Raw genomic sequence first — 19,253 nt, 5'->3', positions numbered from 1 at the left:
ACAACAATATTGGTTTCAATACACAATTTCACATCAGGAATCTTGCAACACAAATTGATAACCATAAAAAGCTTAATTTCTAATCCAAAAATAAAGATTAGGATAAGGGTAATATACACATGAGCACACACACACTGACATATATACATATATATGTATAAAGGCACATATAACAATGATTATATCAATGATTCTAAGTGAAATGTTAAAAACAATGTTTTATGATCCCTTTACAGATGAATGAATGAATTTTATTATCTCATAATTAGGTACTTTGCCACATCATGTATCAAGTAACATTATTTAAATGAAACAATTTTTAAAAGCAAGAAATCTAAAAAATAACTTTAAATATTTCAAGAATTTTTTTTTTTTTGCGAAATGGATATGTAAGGAAGTGGAGACTCGGCTTATATGCTAACGAAAAATGAATTAAAATTTAATTCTCTCTCAAAAAATAGGATTGATTTCATAATTTCTCTATCACAAAAGATAAAAAGTTAGAAATTATGAAATTGTCTTAAAAGGATCCAATTTTTTAATGTGTGTGAATGTTCCTGATTCTTGGATCTTTAGCTGTTGTTTGCCTCAGATAAGTCTGATTCAGTAGATCTATGCTGAAAGATATCTCAGCAATGACCGACTAGTTTCTTTTTCTTTTTTTGTATATCAGGGACTATACTGTCCAGTATCTCCTTTTTGTAAGATGGTAGGATGTGATTTGAGGGAGATTTGATTGCTATTTATAGTAAGATGAGCAATTGCATAGATGCTTTTATCACCAAACCCCCAACGTTATGTATTTTAAAATGATTTAGGGAAAACTAAAATCAAGGATCATTCCCTCTTATGAGAGTCTTAGTCAAGTGAAAAGATTGTAAATTTGTTTCCTCATCACAGGTGATGAACTATAAATTTTGCGTAGATGTTAAGCTATTAAGTCACTGTACATCTACCTGTAATTAGATACACCAGAGAAGCACAGTTCCCTTCTGTATACAGATCACTGTATAATTGGCAAGTACTTTATTAATCTGCACCGCTGAGTTCAAATCTCTTACTAGCTAAGAGAAAAAAAACTCCAGTGCAACATTAAGATAAAGGTTTTGGAGATTATCCAACACCCCAAGGGTTACTATGCACTGATGTATTTGAATTAGTGTCCTCCCTCATGGCTGTTACAGTCATATTTTAGCTGTTTCCTGTGGTTTTCTTTAAGTGACTTTTACATTCAGTAATGTTCTAGTAATTTTGAGCCCTTTAGGGATAGATTGGTGTCATTCTATTGTCCTAAGGATATTCTGTTTGGCTGTTCTCCTACTCATGAGGTCACTAGCTTATCTGTTTGAACCAGAGTGTATTTAGTTTGACTGATACACAGATTGAACTCAAGACCACTAAGTAAACTACGATACTTAGCACTTGACACTTAAACCAACACTCTTCCTTTGTCCCATTATATGTTTAAAGAAGTATCTTGTGGAACTAGACATTAAGACCATAATTTAGCTGTCTCCATAGCCAATTTCATTGGCTAAACTACATTTACATGAAAATAAGACACCTCACATAACCACAATACATTTTATATTTTGCATAATAACTTTATAAACAAAAGTTAAGTGAATTTTTCAGTTGAACAACAGTTTTTTGGCAAAGGCAACAAGTGAATTCAGATGAAATCAAGATCATTACTTTTTTTTTTCTAAATACTGGATAGTTTATAAAATGGTAGTGACAGAACTGACAGGAAATACCAATCATAATATAGCTCACAGCCTTGTAATATGGAACTAATACAATATCCTCACTAAATTCAACATATTGTCAAAACTTTAAGTATTAAATTTGGGAATAATTCTTAGATCTTTGTCTTTATAAAGTAGTTAACATTTCAAATAATACAGTATCACATTATGCAGCAAGTCATGAGGTTTACTTTTGTTTAGCTAAATGTCTTAAGTAGTTAAATGATTTCCAGTAATTATTTACTCATAAACAAACGAAAGAGTCATTGTTTTGACTTAAATTATTCTCAATACTTTTTCATTACTGACAATCACTTTTGGTGCTACATATTCTCTGTTGTAAATTCATTAAGTTTTACACAGTAATTTTTACACAATTTAATCATTCATAAAGGTAGAACATTGAAGATATTTAGGTGAAAATAAAGTAGAAAACAAAAAGTATTATTGGTTGTAGTATAAAATACTTGAGTTACCAGTAGTTATTGACAAAAATGTAATGTGTCTTTAAGTAGATTACCAGAACCTTTAGATAATAATTACTGTAACATCAGTAAAACATAATAAATCTAATTTTGAATGTTATTAGAAACTGTAGTGAAATAAAAAAATATACTAAATGACATCAATAATGATTAGAAAAAAGTATTAAATTTGTAGTTATTATTTAGGATAATTATTTTCAAATAGATAATTATATATCACCATGGTACATAAAGCTTAAGATAGATTATAGAAAGTCATTGCTAGGGAGAAAAAAAAAAAACAGCTTTCAAACATTTCAGAATGGTTTTAAAAGTGCTCATTTGTCCGTGTCTTTGTTATTTTTCCCTAAAATTGACATAAGCTGCTTTGACATAAAATATGGTTTTTCAGCAGATCCGTCATTTACGTTAAGATCGTCCACTGAAATAGAAAAATAATTGGAAAATGAAGACATAAAAGTTAGTTAGCATAATTTAATACTTTGGGTTTAAACAACATTCAACTGTACATTATTGTGGCTTATCTATATTAATGAGTTTAAATGGGTTCTTGAAAAAATTTATAGAAGAATTTATCCTTTTATCTTTTATATTTTACTTATTTCAATAATTTAATTGTGGCTATGCAGCGCACTATCTTGAACAGTATAGCCAAACATTTATTTGTTGCATATGTTAATGACATAGATGCCAACTTAAAGAATGCCAGTGCTGAAACATGCAGATGACATCAAGCTGTACCTCGAAATAAAGAGGACAGATCCTGTACACTATAGATCTTTATTGCAATCAGACCTGGACACAATGCAGCAGTGGATCATGGACTAGCAACCCAAGCTGGCTGTGGACAAATGTACCACCATGCATTTTGGGAGGAAAAACCCAGTGTCTACTTACTCCCCCCACAACATTAATCTCAAAAAGTCTTGTGAATGTGACCTGGGCATTATTGTCGACAGCAATTTACGTTGGACAAAACACATTGCTAAAATTGCCAAGAAGGCTGAGGGTGTCTTGGCATCACTTACCAAGTCCTTTGTGAGCCACTCTCTGGTTATCTATCCAAGGCTTTATATAGCTATGGTGTGGCCTCACTTAGAATTTGCATCACCGGTCTGGAACCCCTATCTTGCCCAGGATATTAATCGTCTGGAAGTCGTTCAGCGACGTGCAACCAAGAGAATACCCTCCATCAGGCATTTGCCATATTCTAAACGCCTTACTTCCCTGGGTGTGGACACATTGAAACTCTGACGTCTGGCAGCTGACTTGGCAGACACCCATAAAATTATTAACCATCTTACTAACAATAACTCTGAGCACCTTTTCAAACTCCACCTGTCTAACACCCGTGGACATGTTTACAAAGTCAGAAAACAGAACAGCGCCCATGACTTTTGGAAACATTTTTTCACTCTATGAGTTGCTGAAGTATGGAACAAACTACCGGCATCAGTTGTTAGTTTGTCAGAGCACTGCATCCTTCAAAACTTTCATGCTTCCTGAGATTCGGCAACACTACACCTGATTTTCTCCCCTCCATACACATGCAAGCATGTATCTGACTCATACACTGTTCACTTTCCAGACATTTGTACATTACTGCATATGCTTTATACACACTTTTGATAAGTTGTGGTGCACCTGAGCACTGTTTACAATAATTTCATTATTATTATTTTAAATTGGCCCAAGTACTTGTTTGTTTTTAAGCCTGGAACTTATTTTATCAGTTTCGTTAGTCTCTTTATGCTGAACTGCTAAGTTAAAGAGGATGTAAACAAACCAACACTGGTTGTCAAGTGGTGGGGTAAACAAACCTATACACACAGATATATATATATATATATATATTTGTGTGTGTGTGTGTGTAAGCAAACTTCTTATTTCTTTATTGCTCACAAGGGGCTAAACACAGAGGGGACAAACAAGGACAGACAAAGGGGATTAAATCGATTATATCGACCCCAGTGCGTAACTGGTACTTAATTTATCGACCCCAAAAGGGTGAAAGGCAAAGTCGACCTTGGCGGAATTTGAACTCAGAATGTAACGGCAGACGAAATATCGCTAAGCATTTCGCCAGGCGTGCTAACATTTCTGCCAGCTCATTTCTTATGTTTCTTACCATACAGCCATACTTGTGCCTATTGAACTTAGTGAAATATTCTTCAGTTGCAAAGGTAATCAATTTAGTCATAAGTGATACTCATTAGAAAAAGTTTATTTCTTTAAACTGACTGAAAACCTTCATTCTTTTACCTGTTTCAGTCATTGGACTGCAGTATTGCTCTGGCATAACCTGGAAAGGTTTAGTTGATCATAGTAACCCTATGAGACAACTCCAGTTGCCTTGACACAAAACATTGTTTATTAAGTGTCATTCAGTCAGTGTTAACCCTTTTGTTACTGTATTTATTTTGAGATGCCCTGTGTTTCTTTCAATTACTTTAAATATAACAAAATATTTAGTAAAATAACTTAGTTATCATTCAGCTAGTATTAGGAACATAAATTGCGACTAAGGTTTGGTGGGAAATTTTAATTCAAAACTTATGAAAACAAGACATTTGTACTCAGAGCCAGAGCCAGTTTCAGCCGGGTTGGTAATGAAAGGGTTAAGCTTATATTGATTCATTCAAGGAGACACTTAATGGACTCTCCTAGCTGCCCAGACTCCAATTGTCCGTTTTGGCATGGTTTCTAAGGCCAACCATTTTACAGAGTGTACTGGGTGCTTTTTATGTGTTGCTGGCATCGGTGTATTTATGTGACACTGACACATGTGCATTTTATGTGGCACTGACACAAGTGCACATCACATGGTACTGGCACAAGTGTATTTTACATGCTATCAACATGACTGCATTTTATGTGGCATCAGCATGACTATTATCTTATGTGGCACTAGTACCTGCAAGGAGGAGTAGAGGAATGGCCATAAAGGACATGCCTATATGTATGGATGGCTGCGATTTTACTTAGATTGACATGTGTTCTCAAGCAAATCACCACAAGTCCCATTAAATGAAATTCTATATTAAATTGTCTTTCATCCCTCCAGAGTTGATTAACAAAATATTGGTCAAATACTGAGGCTGATTCTTCTCTCTCTGTTTCTCAGAATTGGCTACACTGTCTTGTGACAGAGTTATGAGGGAACACTCAAGGTCTCCTGGAGGAGGGTTGAGTTAGAGGTTAACAACTCTTATTTCACATGCAACACAAAGTGTATAAAGAAACCAAAGAATAGACTAAGGCAGAGAGCTGGCAGAAACATTAGCATGCTGGGCGAAATGCTTAGCAGTATTTCGTCTGCCGTTACGTTCTGAGTTCAAATTCTGCCAAGGTGGACTTTGCCTTTCATCCTTTTGGGGTCGATAAATTAAGTACCAGTTACGCAGTGGGGGGTCGTTGTAATCGACTTAATCCCTTTGTCTGTCCTTGTTTGTCCCCTCTATGTTTAGCCCCTTGTGGGCAATAAAGAAATAAGAAACCATAGAATATTGGGCTTGTGGACAGACCGATTCTCTACACAACATATAATGGTTAAAAATACAAAACATTTTTAGAGGCAAGAGTGTACTTTACAGCTAAAGCTAGATACAATTAATAAAATAAACTGACATGTATGCTGATAAATGTATACACTGCTTGTGATAATTTACAGTATCAAAAAATCTAAAAAAGTACTCACAGAAACACAGAAACAGGGTGTCCACAGCCATGTCATAAACACTGAAGAACAGTGATGTAATGATATAGGTACCAATAACAATGATCTAAAAGAGAAAGAGAGAAAATAATTCTAAGAATGAAATAACTTTGGATTGTGAGGAAACTGGTTGTGGTCTGTATCAGAGACAATTACTGTAAAGACCCATGTAATTTGTGCACCTGTGTAATTTAAGCACGTGATTTTCAGGATAAAATTTGTTAAAAAAAAGCTACTCATGTAAAATTCACACCCAAAAGTTTTCAGAATTGTCGATATAGTTAGGGGCAAAAGGTTTTCAATTTAGTTGTATTTAGCATAATTTCACTTATGATTAGATTTTATTAAATTTTCATTAAATAAAAATAATTTCTGTTAAACAGGTATCACATTGAAAGATATTAAATTACAAAGTGTTTGTGTTGTTTATAATAAACTTTATTTTACATTTCTTGCACACAAGAGATTATGTCCGATCTTTAGCCTACTGCTGTAGGTCTTCTCAAATTACGATCCCAGGAAAAGTTGTTGATAAGAATTACCAACAAAAACAAAGCTGATAAATATGCACAGGTATTGCAAATTAAGTTTAATTACCAATAAACATCAACTTGGATGATACTTTACTTAACCAACAGAGGAAGGTGACCGATCAAGCTTATGTAACAAAATTCTTTTCTGTCTATTCTTGTTGGAACCTTTGATACGGAGTACTGAAATTTTAACCCCTTTCACACTTATAAAATGTCAAGCAAACTTGTCATTACCATTAGTGTCAGTATGGGCAGAACTTATGAATCGTTTATTGTGAAGGAGAAATTAAATATGCTGAATATGCATTTGAATGTGGCAATAGAGCTGCTGGAAGGCATTTTAATGTTAATGAAGTCAATGTTTGAAATTGGTGTAAACACTATGACAAACTTAAAACTGCCTAGTAATAAACAGACAAAAATAAAAATACACAATCAAGATAATCCATATCATTACATTTTTTTCAGTCAGAAATATCCATATCACTATGTATGTCAATGGTGCCTCATTGCGATAGGTAGAAACTCCAAGCAATGTAAAATATGGCCAGGACCGTGTTTACCAGCATGAACGTCAGACATCAAAAAGTAGTTAACTGTTTAATGGTTTTCATAAATTTATACACAAAAAGTAAGCATTATACCACCCAGCATAAATAAAAGTCAGCTTTATTATATTTAAGGTGTTATTTTTTTCTACAAAAACTTATTCTAACATTAAATGAGTCAATTTCTTGCATGAATGTTTACGCTTTTCCAACAAAAGAAATTTCAAAAAAATTCTAGTAATGATCTACTCATGTAAGTTTATTTTTATTTTTGCAAAATAAAAAAAAAAAGTGCGTAAATTACATGGGTTTTTATGGTAGTTAAATAGATGGTTGGATAGGTTCATTGACCATGCATTGAAAGCATGTGTCACATTTCCAACAAACACAAAGTAAAGTAATTTACTCAGGATTAATTTAAGCCATTTTCGGTAGTCTTTATACTTATCTTTCATATTAATGCCTATGTCTATTTTTAGAAACTTGACCATTATATCTTCTTATTCTTCCCTTCCTTTTTGAGGCTATTCACTTTTAGTACCCACCTCAGTACTACATTTGTTATCTATCTCTCCACCTTAGTGCTTTTTCAAACATATCACCCCACCGCCAACTTCTTACATATTCCTTCCTTACATTCTTATCTCTTCTTTCTATCCCTCCAACTATTCCTTTTATCTACTAATAGCTCTCCTCTCCCTACCCACTCACAATATCTTGACCACCATCTAGCACCCCTTTTTTCCTTTTTTCTTCCTCTTTTTTCCTTCCTCCCCTTATCCTTTTGACCAACACCATTTTTCTTTTTTCTAACATACTTATCTATTCTCTTCTCTCTATCTACTTCCCCCTACCAGTATATTCTCAAAATTTCATTTACACTACAAGATCCCTTTGAATGAACAGCACATGGTATTAATATCTGCACACCATCCGTTTGTTATAACAAAATATGAACTCCTATTGGAATTTACATACCATGGATAAGAAACCTTTTTACCCATTCTACACAGCACATTCCTTGGATAATGGAACAGCAACTTTAACATTCAACATACACTTTTATTCTCATATTTCCCTTTATACTTCCTATATCTCTCACTTTCCAAAATAACTTCTTATATTGAACTCTACTATTTCCTTCTATTTAACTCCCTCACATCGTCTCTGATGATGGGATATCTTTTATATCCTTGAAACAGCTGTAAGACTACCTTTTTCTTTATAAATGTCTTAGAAATTTCAAACTTCCATGGCTTTGTTGTCTCATTTTATTTAATATATATATATATCTTATAAATATTATTATTATTATTAAGGTGCTGAGCTGGCAAAATCTCGTTAGCATACCGGGAGACCTGTTTAGCGGTAATTTGATTGTCTTTATGTTCTGTGTTCACATACCGCTGGGGTCAACTTTGCCTTTCATCTTTTGGGATCGATTAAACAAGTACCAGTTACGCACTGGGGTCGATGTAATCAACTTAATCCCTTCACCCAAATTTGAGGGCTTATGTTTCAAGTAGAAAGAACTATTATTATTATTACAATTTAAAACAGTTTGAGTCACCTCCATGCAACTTAAAGTTTTATAGGCTTTTTACAGAAATCTAGTCTGATGGGCTCAAGCTGAATGGACAGGTGCAGGAAGTTCAAGATGGTTACCAGAAACCTGGCTGCTTTTGGTCAAAGCAGGTCACATGGTATTATTAAAAGTGGAATCAAAATTCCAGCAACACCAAATACATGGATAATTTCTTGGACCATGTGGTATCACACTGTCTGGCTGGTCTTTGAAGGGCTTGCACAACATTAGATTTGTGGTCAGGGAGAGGGTGTGTGTGTGTGTGTGTGTGTGTGTAAGGTGGCATGTGTGTGAGAGCTGATGGCATCACTTTATTGATATATATGTGTGTGTTTGCTGAGGTGTGTGTATGTATGAGTGCAGGTGTGTATCAGCCATGTATGAATACTTGTGTGGAAGTATATGTAAGTGTATGTGTCAACTGTGTATATCAGCTGTGTATGTGTGTATGTATATCGGTTGTGTGTCTGTGTGTGCACATGAATACATGCATGTTAGTGTCTGGTGTTAGTGCATGTTATATAAACAGTAAGGTATGATTTATTTGAGAGATGTTTGGTTGCTGTTTTTAGCATGTCAAGTCACCAATCAGTAGCATCCTCCTCAACTTGACACATGGCAGTTGGTATGCAGAGGTGGTAGAATTCAAAACTAAATGTCTTCAGGTATTCAGTTTTCTTTTATTATAATCTGAGTTTAGTTGTTAGCATCATGTTTTTCTTCCATAAAATCTATACTAGGATAAATTCTATCAACTGAGTGGCTTCCAAACAAATTTATAGACATGAGTACTAACAGTGTAATATACAAACCCTTATACATGCACACAAGACACACATACACATACTAAAGACGGAATGAGAAAGTGAAAAAGATATAAACAGATAAATAAATGACATGGGTACAAACTAGTATACAAAACCATATACACATACATGGAACACATATACTAAACACATAAACAGACAGACAGACACACACACACACACACACACAGACAAACACATTCACAGATAGAGATGCATACCACAAAAGGATAAAATGGAATAAGCAGGAAAAAAGGAGATGCATGGGACAGAGAATCACTGAAGAGGTCACAGAATATATAACGAAAGAACTGACTCTGTAAAAACTAAAAATAATATGAAAGCTCAAATAATGTGTGTTTAGTTGGCAAAAAATTACCATCTCTAAGTATAACAATAATATTGTATCATCATTAAACAAATATGAAGAGAGTTTCAATCTGGTCACTCTATAAATAACCACCAAATCTCTTTCACATCATACTCTACATCTTAATACATTGAACATTTGTAAAAATAATTAAAGACTAATATCAAACAAACTTACCACAATTGGAACCACATGGAAGCTGAGCTTTAGCTCATCAATGTACTCAGATGCACCGTGACTTATTTTTTGACCAAAAACTGCATATGATGCAAATCCTATAAGACACAGAAAGAAAAGACACAGGCATTATATTAATATGGTAATAAGATATTAAAAAAAAATAAATAAACTAAATATGAGAGGCTGAAATTATCAGATTAAAGTGGAGGTCTTCTGATAAGTTTAAAAAAATAAAACTGAAAACATAAGCTATAGAAACCCTCCCATTTCTTCTAGCAACAATTTGAGACAGTATGGCATAAATAAATAAATAAATAAATAAATAAATAAATAAATAAATAGAAGTATGGTAAAAGGTGGGATGATTACTCATGAAGAAAAATAAACATATTCAACAGTTCAGCTTCAATAAGCCTTAATTACAGAACATTATAATTATAGCCCATTGAAGCAGAAATATCAAATAATTATTTTCTTTGATCAGCATTTATTTGGGTTTGTAATTATTATTTTTTAAAAATTCCTAGTTAAATTTAAATCTATTATCATATTTGATTAGCAATGTTACTTCAAGCAAATAATATGATTTTACTAATAGTGTTTTTTGCATTTTTTTTTATTTCATGCTTTTATTTTATTTTAGCACTTCAAATATTTCAGTGATTTCGGAAGCAATTTTTTCCTTTTGTTAAACACTCAGCTGCTTTAGCAGAAGTAGTATTTGTATGTAAATAACAGAGATACACCTAAAATGGTGAAAGAGGAAGCAAACTAACATAGGTGCAGGCATAGCTGTGTGATAAGAATCTCACTTTGCAACCACATGGTTTTGAGTTCAGTCCCACTTAATGGCACATTTGGCAAGTTCTCTCAAAGATATCCCCAGGCTAACTAAATGCTTTGTGAGTGTGTTATCCATACATATGTGTCCAACTGATGTTGGTTTGTTTATGTCCCCATAACATAGTGGTTTGGCCAAATAGACCAATTGAATAAGTGACAGCTTTAAAACATAAGCACTAGGGACGATTTATTCAACTATACAGATCAAGGCAATGCCACAGCATAGCTGCACTCTAATGGCTTTTTAGTCAACAGCCATGGTAAAAAGAAAAGATAAAAGATAACAAAAGCCTTCCCCATAATTATGCTCCTCTAGATCTCTCATACAACCAAGTCCTCAACAGTAAAATCTCAAGTAGTTCATGTATTACATAACCAAAGAACACTCCTTACAATACCTAGGAGGAAGTCGATCTCTACCCAACACTTGCAAGGCAACAATTATAAGGTGGGGAAAAGGATGCATTCATCAAGCTCTCTTGTTTCTCCCTATTGGCATAAAACTACAGAAATTCAAGTTGAACATTGACTTCATTAACCTTACCAGGACAAGGAGGTGATCGTTTGATCTTTTACTCATTTTTAGTCATTCAACTGCAGTCATGCTGGGGTACCACCTTTAGGTATAGTCAAGGGGTCCCTAGACATTTTTTAGACCATCGACCCCTTCATAAGCCCCGGATATGTACAAGAAAATAAATAATAAGTAGATGTGCATTTATCAATCCCTTGAATAGTCCCATTGACCCCCAGGGGTCGATATCGACCACTTTGGAGACCCCTGGTTTAGTCGATCGAATTGACCCCCCAAAATTTTCATTTTTAAGCCAGGTATTTATTCTCTCAGTCTCTTTTTGCTAAATCACTAACTTATGGGGACATAAACAAACTAACACCAGTTAAGTGGTGGTTGGCAACAAACACAAAGAAACACACATGCCCAGCTTCTTTCAGTTTCTGTCCTCCAAATCTACTCACAAGGCTTTGTTTGGCCCAGGGGTGTAGTAGAAGACACTTGCCCAAGGTGCTATGCAGTGGCTGAACCCAGAACTAAATGGTTGGACAGCAAACTTCTTACCACACAGCCACACTTGCACCTACATATATTCTTGGTAAAAGAAAAAAAAAATAATCCTCTAAAATCCACCAAACTGTAACAAAATATTCAATAGTCAAAAACTAATGACGGCTAGAGCTGTCAGAGTCATTATTACTGTCATCTGTTGTTTTCGTCAGTTACATCATTACTTCAAGTTATTAAGCTCCCATTGCATCACCATTGTTGTTATCATTGCTGTTTTTATCATCATGAACACTGTTAACATCATTATCCTTGATACTGCTATTATCATCACTGATGTAATTGTCATTGATATCAACATCCAGACTGTCGTCATCATCATCATCATCATCAACATTATTGATGTTACAGCTGCCACCACCACCACCACTACAGTAGAATTTCATCATCATCGTTTAACGTCCGCTTTCCATGCTAGCATGGGTTGGACGATTTTGACTGAGGGCTGGCGAGCCAGATGGCTGCACCAGGCTCCAATCTTGATCTGGCAGAGTTTCTAGAGCTAGATGCCCTTCCTAATGCCAACCACTCCGAGAGTGTAGTGGGTGCTTTTTACATGCCACCGGCACAGGGCCAGTCAGGCGGCACTGGCAACGACCTCACTCGAATCTTTTTACACATGCCACTGGCACAGGTGTCAGTGAAGAGACGTTGGTAATGATCACGCTCAAATGGTGCCCTTTTATGTGCCAAGGGTACGGAAGCCAGTTGGCTGTTCTGGCAATGATCACGCTCGGATGGTGCTCTTGGCACCCTACTAGCACAGGCATAAGTGTCAGTAAGGCCTCGCTGGTAACGATCATACTCGAATAGCCGCTCTGTCAATGATCACACTCGTATAGTGTTCTTTGCACCCCGCTAGCACGAATGACAGTCATCGAATTGATTTTGATTTCGTTTGCCTCAACAGGTTTTCATTTATTATCATTATTTCTGTCTTCATTGTAATTATGACTTTCATAACATTTTCTAATATTTTTAGTAGTACTGAAAAGAGAATTGTGAATACATACCAATAGCACAAACAATCGCAAGCCGACTCAGGAATAGAACAAAACTGGTAGATTTATCAATCACAACAGTCCTGGAAAATACAAAAGATTTTACTATTAATTATATGCGATAGACTTAATCTGTTGTCTGATTTAACATCACAACCTAGCACTTGGCTGCTTTGTAAGCATTCAGTCTAGGTCAGAAGAACAAGAGTAACTCCTTTTCTCCTGACAATCTCAGAGACCCCACAAATATAGCAATATATACTGTCCTCCTTGTTCTAAGTCACAGACACCCTGACCACCAGTTAACAAAACTTGAACCACTGGTTTATTAAACCTATACAACAAATTATCTAGTAGGGGAGCCTATCTCTTGTTTGCTATGTTTCTGTTTTAATATATATATATATATATATACTAGCAGACTTCCTAGCTTTTGGCTCAGTCTGTATAGTGTTGAAATGTATTCAAAAGGTACATAATAGTATCTATTGTAATGCCCATTTTCCTTACAATAAAAGTTGTTAAAAGGTATTTAAACATTGCATAATAAGACGGCGAGCAGGCAGAATCGTTAGCACACTGGGTGAAATGCTTAGCAGTATTTCATCTGCTGCTACGTTCTGAGTTCAAATTCCGCCGAGGTCAACTTTGCCTTTCATCCTTTCGGGGTTGATTAAATAAGTACCAGTTATGCACTGGGGTTAATATAATTGACTTAATCTGTTTGTCTGTCCTTGTTTGTCCTCTATGCGTTTAGCCCCTTGTGGGTAGTAAAGAAATAGGTATTTAAATATTGCATAACATAATTTTACAAATTTATTTAGAATATCTGAATACAAAAAGTAATGTAGCAAGTGTTGTTATGGCTGAATGGTAATAAAAGGAGCAGAGCAGAGTTGCATCCTCTCATGCTGTTGTTGGTAGCGGGTGCTTTGATGGTGCTATGCGACACAGCATTTCTGCTGGAAGGATATATAAACTCTATATGGACATTTAATCTTCCTCTTATCTTATCAGCGTGACTCTCACTGGACTGCCCTCTTGACTCCTGGCTCTCAGGGCGATTGGCTCACATTGCTCTTAGCTATTACAGCTATCTCATTATGTAGCTGGCACATTCATACTCTCTTCTGTTTCAGCACGAATCACACAAGATGAACCTTTAACCATTAATACCAACTGACTTATTCTCCAGCCGACTGCTGACCAATAAATTTTCACTAGCTATGAAACAACCATGTTTGTATACATTTTACTATTTCACATGCATTTTTTGTAAAAGCGCAGATATATAAAAACTTGTTATCTAAACTTTGACTCAATTTTGTTTGTCACACCAATGTACATGCAGTTTAACACAACACAAGAAAAGAAAACTAGATTCATGTTTGACTCCTCATTAAAATGGTGACCCTGAAAGAAAGAAAAAATGTTTTTACGTGTCGAGTCTACATTTTTCTGTCTCTTCTTACTCTACATCTTTTTGGTCAGATTTCCTAACAACTTCAGTGGACAGCAAATGGAGTTTTATAGTGGTGAGCTATTTTTTTTCTTTCATACACACGCAAACATGTATCTGACTCAAACACTGTTCACTTTCCAGACATTTGTACATTACTGCATTTGCTTTATACACGCTTTTGACAAGTTGTGGTGCACTTGAGCACTGTATACAATAATTTCATTATTATTATTTTTAAGTATCACATATACTTAGTGACAAGAGAAGCTAAAAGAGGTTTACATATGTTCTGCAACTGATGATAGAAGCATAAGTTGTTTCAAATTGAGAAGCAGTATACTGAATGCGACTGGAATGTCGTTGAGGAAAAGAGTACATGAAGTGATTGTAGATGCAACTACAAGAGAGTGTTAAAAGAGGACAATGCATGGAGGCCCCACTCCAACTACATCCAACCAAAAAAACTAGCCATTTTGACAGTTGTATAGTCAAATGTTTTAATAAGGATATGAAAGTAGGAATCTGTGAGAGTCACTAAGATGCTGAAAATATAGTGGCCAAAAGAAATCAAACAGAAATGAGCTTCACAGAAGCTGTCACACCAGGATGTCATAAGGTACGCAAGGTGTTGAAAACAGTGCAATGATGAGACTCTGGTGCGAGTGGACGGGGTGAGCCAGTAGAAATATCAAACAATATCTCTCCATTTGAAGTTGGTAACACCAAATACTTGAATTGACATGTTACGAATTTCTCAAACAAAACGTCCAAAGATGATGATAGTAGTGGTGGTTGGTCAGCTGACAAGGCAATCAAGTCTATCATAGAAGTGGACAACAATGAACAAACAGGCAAGTGAGATAAGGCATCAGCAACAATACTGCAAGAACCAGAGATATGTCGAATATCACTAGAAAATTGCGTAATATGATCAAGATGTTGAGTCTCTCTCAGTGAATACTTGTCTGATTTGGTAAAAAAAGAGCAAAGGTAAGGAGTTTATGGTCTGTGAATATAGTAAACTTCCTTCCTTCCAGGAAATAGCAAAAATGCTTCACCATAAAATAAATAGCAAGTAATTCTCTTCCAAACATGCTATAGCATGTCTCATTGGGCTTGAGTTGGCGGGAATAAAATGCCAACAGTTGCAGAATTCATTGGTCAGCTTGCCGTAATACAGCACCCACAGCTGTATCTGATGCAGTTACCCCAAGCATCGGATTTTGGATGTATTAACATTGAAACATTAGCCAGAGCTTGTTTGAAAGTTTGAAAATCAGCAACAAGTGACGGTGGAAGGGAGATAACTTCATTCTTCTTCTTAACGATCTTTCAGCAATGCTGTAAGTGAACTAAATTTCTCTGCACAATTTGGAATGAATCGATGATAAAAATTCACCAAGCCAACGAAATGGCGAAGCTGCTTAAGAGAAAATGGAGGAGGAAGCTTTTGAATAGCTTGTACCTTTTCTGGGAGAGATCGAATCCCATCAGGATCAATGATGTGGCCTAAGAATTCCAACAACGCAGAACCAAACGCACCCTTTACTGGGTTGATTTTGACTTCATAATCACATAAATGCTGAAAAAATAGCATTAGATGCTGGATATGCTATTCCTTTGCAGAACTTGTGATGAGTAATGGCCTTGTTCATAAATCTTTGAAAGGTACTAGCTGTGTTCTGCAATCCAAAAAGCATTGAAAGGGATTCAAACGAACCAAAAGGAGTAGTAAGGGCAGTCTTTGGTATACCACCTGGATTTAAAGGAATCTGGTGATACACCTGGACAAGATTGACCTTAGACAAGACAGTACTACCGTGTAAGGTAGAAGAAAAGTTCTGAAACTGTGGAATAGGGTATCTGTCCAGAATCTTAATAGCATTTAATCTGTGATAATCCCCGACTGAGTGGAAATCCATAGCTCCTTTGTGGACCAAATGGAGAGGTGAAGACCAGGGACTAGTAGAAGGACGAATAAGCCCCAACTGGTGGAGCATGTGGTCGAATTCTGCTTTTGCAGCTTTGAGTTTATCAGGAGGAAGACAGCATGTATGAACAAACACTGGTGAACCACTGGTGTTGATAAAATGCCTTGTAGAATGAACAGGATCAGCGACTTTGAAAGTTAAATCGGTAAGCTCTGGGAAAGAATTGAGAATCGTATGTATCACTGGATGCAGCACTAAAAATACCGGACTTACAACAGGAGCAAACACTGGACAACCAAGAACTGATAACTCCATTGAGCTATCCAACAAACAGTGTTTGTTGGATAGCTCCACTAGCTTTCGCACCAAAACATGCATGATAGCAGCATACAGTTCATGATGAAGAAGGCAAGGAATAATGATGACTATGGCTGGACAAACGGCTATGATGCCAGAATTCTGGAGATGAACTCATCTTCTCAATTTGTCTCGTAAGGTGCTGAATGGCTTCCATAGCTGCTGCATGATCAGAACTAGGATCAACAGTAACCATATTAGACGATGGAGCAATAACTTTAGTGGAAGAGGACAAATTTCCAGAAAATTTCATTATTTTATCAGCTGAAATGGCTATCTGAACACAGTGCTGACTTCAACCATAAAAACTAAGATGGGCTGTACATTCTGTGGGAGACACAAGAAGAATAGCTGTTTTAGAAGAGAGTTGTCTTCAGGAGACATGTCTGTGAGGTCACAAATGTAACAAAGAAACTCTGTGGGCTTTCTGTCACCCAAATACTCATCATTTACAAGGTTCTGGAAGCAGCACTTGGCCAAAAGAGATGTCCTGCAAAGAACCACTCACTTAATTGAGGAATAAGTTGCATCCTGTGGCATATCTGTTATCAGATCTTTTAACTGAGTAAGCCAAGGCAGAAGGAAATACATTAGGTTGCTGTTGAGCTGACTAGATATTATTCATGGCAAAGTATGCCTCTAGTTGCACAAGATACAAAGGAATGTCTCCACATTCCTTTTGAAGGATGCAGTGCTCCGACAACTAACAACTGATGCCGGCAGTCTGTTCCATGCTTCAGCAACTCTTAGTGTGAAAAAACGTTTCCGAAAGTCATGGGAACTGTATTGTTTTCTGACTTTGTAAACATGTCCACAGGTGTTAGACAGGTGGAGTTTGAAAAGGGTCTGACTTTGTAAACATGTCCACGGGTGCTCTCCACTTCCTTCCAATCTTTCTAGTTTTGACACTTGGCTTTACTGAAAATCTACCAGACAATGCTTCCACCACCACCACTGCCACATCAACTTCTGACTAGTTGAAATGTTGTATTAGTCACAGATCTTGTCTGATGCATGCCTAGTTAAAACTTTCAACTCTTCCCTATGCTAAGAGTCTTTGTCTTCTGCCCCTCGTATGTGTCAGTCAGTACTTCTCTGAACCTATGGCTCTGAAAGTCAAGTCCAAGGTACTTAAAAATGCATGGATAGGAAAGTATTAATAGTTTATGTTTTTAAGGTTCACACTTACCTGGCAATGTTTGCGAGTATTAGCATAAAAGCATCTTTTGCAGATGCACAAAAGTTTTTGCCATGGACAGCAATCTTGAAAACAAACAAGAAACTCATTTGAGACATTCAATCATTAAATACATTATTTAACATGGAAAAGTAGTACAACATGGTAAGAAAATGAAAGTATATACAAAATTATTGATTTTAATGTATGTAGAAGTATTTAGTTTTGTTGTATCAATAAGGTCACAAAAAGGTCAAACTGTGTTTGCTTATATATTAAAGAAATCCATATATTTATGAAGCTTAACTGATCAACTGGTTCAACATCTACCACAACAGCTAATTAGCAACATCATAACTTTGGGTAAGATACACAACTATGCTTGTATCAATAGGTTTCCCTGCTAGAAGTTAGCATTAGAACGTGCATACCTGAATACAAGTAAAAAATGAGTGTAAAATAATTTCTTTTTAAATTTGTCATGCAGTGCATTTTTAAAACTTTTTATGTCTTTCTCTAGTTTCCATTTTTCACAGAAATTTCAATAAAAGGACATGCTTAAGTAAGAAAACACTAAACATCAACTTCATCCAGTTGAGATCAGTTACTCAAATGGCTAAAATTATAATATTCAAATTATAGGTCTTAAGTTTCTTATTATCTTAAGCGTCAGAAATTCATTCATATCGTAACTAAACATGTCAATGTATATTTGGAAAATGGATGAAATTTTTTCACTTTCTTACAAGTAAAAGTGTGTTTATTTTCAATACTTTACTAAATTTGATTATTATATTTCATTTTCACAATCGAAATATCTACATGATAGTAAGATTCATTTATATTTTTCTCACGTATGTAATTTGTTACTTATATAGTTCTAAGTCTTATCTGAGGCAATCATTTAATCAAAAAATTAATATAGGCGCAAGAGTGGCTGTGTGGTAAGTAGCTTGCTTCCCAACCACATGGTTCCAGGTTCATTCCCACTACATGGCACCTTGGGCAAGTGTCTTCTACTATAGCCTCAGGCTGACCAAAGCCTTGTGAGTGGATTTGGTAGACGGAAACTGAAGGAAGCCTGTCGTATATATGTATGTATATATATGTGTGTGTGTGTTTGTCCCCCAACATTGCTTGACAACCGATGGTGGTGTGTTTACATCCCCGTAACTTAGCAGTTCTGCAAAAGAGACCGACAGAATAAGTACTAGGCTTCCAAAGAATAAGTCGTGGGGTTGACTTGCTCGACTAAAGGTGGTGCTCCAGCATGGCCACAGTCAAATGTCCGAAACAAGTAAAAGAGTATGGTTAACTGAATAATTTTATTTATTAAATATTTGTTTTATTCAGGAATAATACAAGTAATAAAGGTAGAGTCTGATCTTACAGCCTTTAGAGGAGAAGCTCAGTCTCATAAACACAGAGCTA

General features: G+C 35.6%; 1 protein-coding gene across 5 annotated transcripts in view; it reads right to left on the bottom strand.

Moving 5' to 3' along the window:
• Nucleotides 1-541: 541 nt before the first annotated feature.
• Nucleotides 542-19,253, bottom strand: part of LOC115212006 (choline transporter-like protein 2) — a 206,067-nt gene continuing 187,355 nt past the window's right edge. For all 5 annotated transcript variants that reach the window (XM_029780799.2, XM_029780823.2, XM_029780808.2 and 2 more), the window contains exons 19-23: nt 17,835-17,908; nt 12,908-12,978; nt 9,968-10,065; nt 5,931-6,015; nt 542-2,654 (exon numbers count right to left, since the gene is read on the bottom strand). In XM_029780799.2, coding sequence (XP_029636659.1) covers nt 2,551-2,654; nt 5,931-6,015; nt 9,968-10,065; nt 12,908-12,978; nt 17,835-17,908 — 432 coding nt within the window. In that variant the 3' untranslated portion in view covers nt 542-2,550. The remainder of the gene's footprint in view (nt 2,655-5,930; nt 6,016-9,967; nt 10,066-12,907; nt 12,979-17,834; nt 17,909-19,253) is intronic.

The sequence above is a fragment of the Octopus sinensis genome, linkage group LG1 (genome assembly GCF_006345805.1).
Source record: "Octopus sinensis linkage group LG1, ASM634580v1, whole genome shotgun sequence".
Classification (NCBI taxonomy): Eukaryota; Metazoa; Mollusca; class Cephalopoda; order Octopoda; family Octopodidae; genus Octopus; species Octopus sinensis.
This window is presented reverse-complemented; position numbering and strand designations above follow the sequence as displayed.